The sequence below is a fragment of the Artemia sp. Qi Xiang Cuo genome, chromosome 14, assembly GCF_049724085.1.
Source record: "Artemia sp. Qi Xiang Cuo chromosome 14, ASM4972408v1, whole genome shotgun sequence".
NCBI lineage: Eukaryota > Metazoa > Arthropoda > Branchiopoda > Anostraca > Artemiidae > Artemia > Artemia sp. Qi Xiang Cuo.
In genome coordinates, this window is record NC_142807.1 from 56,119,512 (window position 1) to 56,125,511 (window position 6,000).

The window sequence follows — 6,000 nt, forward strand, 5'->3', positions numbered from 1 at the left end:
ATCTAAGGGATAATTAAGTAAGTGTTGAAGGATTAAATAAGTCTTGTATCGTCGTTTTTTTCTCAAAACAAATTAGAAGAAATCTCTGTTGTAGATTTCCCAACAAAAATAGTATATATTTGAAACTGACACGATAATGACATTGTTTTGTCAAAATCAAATTATTTGTATCAATATCAATGTATTTGTTTAATACTGTCTTGCAGGGTAACATTCATCCTAAAATGCACCTAATCGTAGTGTTTATTACGTATTAAGACTACTTGATTTCAAAGAACGTGGGATTCTGCCTAGTTATTTTTATTACAGGAAGTGGAATGGCACATTGGAAATCGATAATTACAAGGCGTAGTCCAGTGCAGGTACAACCTACTAGCATCTATTTTCATCATACCTCAATCAACGAAGAGTACTCACCATAGAGTACTCACCAGGCAATTTCACCCTAGCGTCGTTTACGAAGATTACAGTTACCTTTTGATAGTTGTTTCCACGACCACAAACCATACTACGTGTCAGGTAACACTGTATTTGAATCTCAGTATCCAGTGCATTATCGAACTATATAAATACATAAATCCTGAGAACCCCATCAACCAGTACAAGATATAAGCGCATAAATATCACCCTTGATAATCCTAATGGATCCATGTACCATACGACTGTATAATTATGATATTTGATGATCCCAAAAATTATTTATGTGTCACAGATTCACGCGTCGAATCGCTTTCGACCATTTTTCGGTATCCATCCTATCACCTCTATCAAATGCGAAAAGTTCATATCTCTGATATTCCACAAATGTTACGAGATAATCTCTGAAAAATGAACCTGGAAACCAACCATCTGAATTACAGAAACCCAAATTTACCCCAGTGATTAACCCCTTAGTGACAATATACTCCTCCCACAAGTTAAAGACAATATGTTGAAGGAGTAACTAAACTTTGATGTCGACCCATTCCATTTCCAAACATCGATTCCCCTGCGATTAACCAAGGAGTCACCGCAAAAGCCAATAGATGCAAGCTATGCACAAACAATTTTATAAGAGAACTGTAACCTCTAACTGCAAGAACGAATAATTTTATACCAGAAATACATTCTCTATGTGCTTTAAAATATCCCAAGAATGATATGCTGGAAAAAAAATCAACCCAATCTAGACCGCGTTGATAATAGACCAAGTGCCAAGTCCCAACAGTCCCAGTGCTCAACCCCTTAAAAGACAAAGCACCTTATGAACTATCAAATAAAGCAGGTGAGAATGAACTCTGATAGCATATTCCCACACACCTGTAGTTGGAAGAATCATTTCCCGTTTGACAATGGGAGAGAGCATTTCGTCCAAGATAAACATAGCCATGCTCGAACTATTCTGGGAAGAAGCTATTGTAAGTGTTTTAGTTTTTTTTTTTGCACAAGACGAAAAGAGTGAACGACCATAATTTATAACAGAAGGAGTGAGTACGCTAAAAGATATGAATGGTGATGAAATAAGTGTGAATTTACATATGTTACATTTTAGAATTTTCGATAACTTAACAAATCCAATGATCTAGTATTAATACTACAGAGCAAACATCCCCAGGGAAAGTGCCCGAATACTTACCAGTAAACGTGGTGAACTTAATACCACGTTTCTTAAATCGTTCTTATATTTATTGTTCGATGTTCAGATAAAGTTATGTGTAGTTTTGTCGTACTATTCATTCAATATAGCGTAGATAGGAAGCATAATTATCCTATAGTTAGCAAAATAAAAAAAAACTTGTAAAAGGTGAATTTTCAAAAAAAAACCTCATAGTAGAAGTAGAATAGCCTCAACCTTGTTGTAAATGTAAAAGTCATCAGTGTTAGATGTACAAAAAAAAATCTTTAGTACAGTAGCTAGGCTAGAACCATCGATAATCTCAGTCCGGTAGATGAACTTTAGATAGGGATGTATAATAAAATAAGAAAAGTAATAGAAAAATTTTTTAGCACTCCTGATTAAGCTTATATAAGAGTATAAAATAATATAATGTCAATTAAAATTACGTAGGACCAAAAGTGAATAAATAGCGAGTATTTCAAAAACCCAAGGGCAAGCAAGTCCTAATGACGGGACATCATTAAATTATGGGAAGGGTAATATGTACCGTGAGTAATATGTGATATGTTTAAAATGCAAAAAAAATCAAAATTCTTTCCTCCTAAGAATAATTCTGACATAAATTAAGCTTCCTCTAATTAAGTTTAAATCTCGTTTCAAAAAGAAAAAATCTTAATCAGCAAAAAGAGAAACTGCGTTTTAGCCTCATCCAAACAACGACGCTATTCGGTTTTGAATTTTGCTAAGATATTTGGTAATAAAAAATCACCAGACACAGAGTTCACAGGAAGCTTAAGTTATAAGAGCAGTATCAATGTTTAATCATCAAAAATATTTAAAACAAATTATTGGATGGACAGTTAGCATAATGAAGTGGGTTCGTCCACATAATGATAAGGTGGTGGGCCCCTCCACAGGAATTGGGCCAATCGTGAATTAGCTCTTAGAACACAAAATCAAAACTATGTTTTATAGTGTTGTAAAAGTGTTTTTAGGGGCATTCGTATGGATTTGTTTGTCAGAACTATTATTGGGCATTCATTTGTCAGAATTATCATTATGCAATCATTGCAGAGATTTTTTCATTATTATCTCTGCCTCTGTTGTTGTCAGTTGCAGTGAAGCACAGTTGTACACCTAAATGTGAGTCTCAATAAAACTATTGCTTTTCTATTTGTGTTTGTTTTATTTATATGTCTGTATCTAATCGCACAGCAGGTAACTAGTTCGTAGGTCTCCATCTATAACGTTCTCAAGGGAATCTGATTTCTACTTAACATTAGAGGTAATTGACAAGAAGATAACTCGAGGAAAAGAGGTTATATTTATATAGTTAAATATTTTATTTTCTCTCTAAGATTGAGAGTGGCGCGGTCACCCGTTTACTTTATTCCCCATTGCTGTGGCGCAATCCTTGATGGCACAGTCTTTAGCGTTACAAGTGGCGCGATCGGAGAACTAATCAGGTGCAAGTTTCCAGCTTTAAACCTTAACAGTGCAATTGGCGCGATCGGTATACAGGATAATCCCCTTAACATTACATTTATCGCAGTCGATCATTATTGCCAAAGGGGCAACAGTCCTTAATGCCACTAATGGAGCAGTATCAATAACGCCACGTTTGCAGATAGGAGCTTGAAACCTCTACAGTAGGGTTCTCTGATACGCTGAATACGATGGTCTGATTTCCATTAAGGTTCCATAACTTTTAGGAGGTCTTTCCCCCTTTTTTTAAAATCAGCCAAATTTTCTCAGGGGCGTAACTTTTGATAGGTAGCACTAAACTTGATGAAAGTTATATATTTGAAATCATCATTGAAATTTATTCTTTTGATGTATCCATTGGTACCAAAAACCCGTTTTCTAGAGTTTTGGTTACCATTGAGCCGTGTCGCTCTATACTTACAGTTCGTTACCACGAACTGTTTGAAAAAACGTTTTTTACCTGAAATTAAGGAGCAACCTAACGAAAAAAACAATTAAGTATATGAGGGGCTCACCCCCGTCTAAAAACCTTACTCTTTACGCCAAGGCTTCCTAGTAATTTAGGAAAACCTTACAGTTTTAATTAAACGAAACCTTGTATTTCAGGGGTCGTCCTTAAATAATTGGGACAAAATTCGAACTTTGGCGTAAAGATCAAGGTATAGTTTAGGGGGCAGCCCCTCTCATATGTGTAATAATTTCTGTTCGCTTTAAGTTTTAATATTGCTCCTTACTTTCAGTTGAACAAAATTTATTTAATTTCTGATCTTTTTTTAAATAATGCCAGGAAATTTTGCTCCACCTTCATGGAAAAATCCCTCCTCCCCACGGATATATCCTTCAGACAATTCAATCCTGGTGAAAATTTTCCCCGGTCAAATACCTCTAAAATCTCCACACGTAAAATTTAGTCGGCAAAAAAAGCAAGACATAAGAAGAACGTCGTACAGGAATTCTGGCAAATACCCCCAGTTTAAAATACACCCTGAAATATTCACCCCCTGTAAACTTCCCTCCCCATGGAAAATTTCTCCAAGTAAATACCCCGGCACAAAGATTATTAAATTCTGGGGATAAAATGTATTTTATCCCCTCCTACTCGATAAATATCTGCATACTTTCTAATAACTAATACTATGCGTAAACAATGGGTAAATTTTATAATTTAAAAATCTTTCCCCTGGAGCTTTAGTGGGTCAGGTTATACCCACAGGTATATAACTCGGTTTTCAAGTATGCTGAACAAAATGGCTATCTCAAAACTTTAATCAGAGTTTTTTGGTGAAAAAAGGGGGTTGGAGGGGGTCTAGTTGCCCTCCAATCTTTTTGGCTTCTTAAAAATAGCACTACAACTTTTAAATTCTATTCGAAAGAGCCCTTTGTCGATTTTCTAGGACTACTAGGTCGATATGATTACCCCTGGAAAAAAAACAACAACAAAAAGCAAACAAATAAAGAGGCATCCGTGTAGTGCTTCCATTTCTACTATATTTTAGAGTAAACTACTTTATTTTGAATATTTTTGCTCTAAAATTTTTAGACCTACTTTAATACTTTATTTGTAATTTAAATTTGGATTTTGCACTTTTTTCCTTGTCGAGCCTATGGGTTTTTGTTACAGAAAAAGGAATTTTGGATACAACGGCAAGGTTTCGGCAAAAGCGATTGACAAACGTTCTAGCTTTTGTTGCACTTGGATAGACCCGCGGAATTTGAAACAGAATAACCAACAAAGAAGGACTAAAGGTTTCATTTTTGGAATTGGGTGACATCTATCAAGGTGCCAAGTGGAGTGCTAAAATTCACTAGTGTTCTTCACGTTATTCGGTTTATTTTTGGACTTGCCTGCTCTAATGTTGTTATGGAAAGACTTTTCAGCAATCTGAAAACATTAGAAAATGAAAAGAGGAATGGGCTCAAAAACGTAAACTTAGCTGCGACGATTTCTGTCAAGTTTGGGATGAAGCTAAGGCCCCCCTACGTTTACCAAGAGTTTAAAGAAAAAAAATGAAGTCCGTGAAACCCGGTAAAACTGCATCCGATTGCGTCACTTTTTTAGGCATTGGGAAAGACTATGGGGATGGCGACGACAACGCTGACTCGGGGTATTAATCTTAGTATTTGGTGTTTTCTCTTAAATCTTATTATTTGGTAATTCTCATTAAATTTTTCTAAATAAAATTAAATTGCGCCTACATTCGGCATATTCTGGGAAACTGGGAGGCAGGTAGCATTCTACACTAGCTAAAATCGAATAATTTAAAAGATCAAAATGCAGGCGCTGTCCTTAAATCTAGCTTTATGTGATTCATTTTTGCTACTATACTCTGCTTCAAATTAACAACTCAATATAAAACAAAAGGTCAAAACAAAAATAAAAAAAGCGTGTGAAAAAGTGACCGGTTGGATATCATTCATGCAAATCCTTTGTACCAATTTAAATAAAAACAAGGGTGTTGCAAAAATAAAAAATAATGGCAAAAAAACAAATAAATAAAATATATTCATGTGGTCCAGAATTTGAGATTTGGACCCGGAATATATAAACCAAATCCGAACTGAACTAATCGATAAATACAAAACATAGTTTTAAAGGTCAAAACAAGATATTTTGGTACACGTAAAAGGTTTTGAGTTGAATAATAAGTTGTCTTGAACAAACGCTATTAAAAGTTAGCAGAATAGGTCTTTACATGTAACTTGGGAAGAAGTCAGAAAATGGGGAAACTTTGAGGAATTTTGATATTGAAAATAGGGATTCTTAGGGATTTTCCACCAGCCTTTAAGGGATTGAAAAAATATAAATTGGAAACACTGGTAATATAGCGTAAGAATCAATTTTTCTAACACTCCTGTTCAAATAGTAAGCATAATAGCATACTTACATATGCTATGTAAGTATATATTGCTTTTGGTTC

General features: G+C 34.9%; 2 protein-coding genes across 2 annotated transcripts in view; one reads left to right on the forward strand and one right to left on the reverse strand.

The window, feature by feature from the left end:
* The window catches only part of LOC148944658 (uncharacterized), a 324,369-nt gene that overhangs the window by 52,150 nt on the left and 266,219 nt on the right, over nucleotides 1-6,000 (reverse strand). The window lies entirely within an intron of this gene.
* The window catches only part of LOC148944659 (uncharacterized), a 63,869-nt gene that overhangs the window by 10,291 nt on the left and 47,578 nt on the right, over nucleotides 1-6,000 (forward strand). Inside the window, exon 4 of the mRNA XM_089100568.1 lies at nucleotides 310-362. Coding sequence (XP_088956694.1) covers nucleotides 310-362 — 53 coding nt within the window. The remainder of the gene's footprint in view (nucleotides 1-309; nucleotides 363-6,000) is intronic.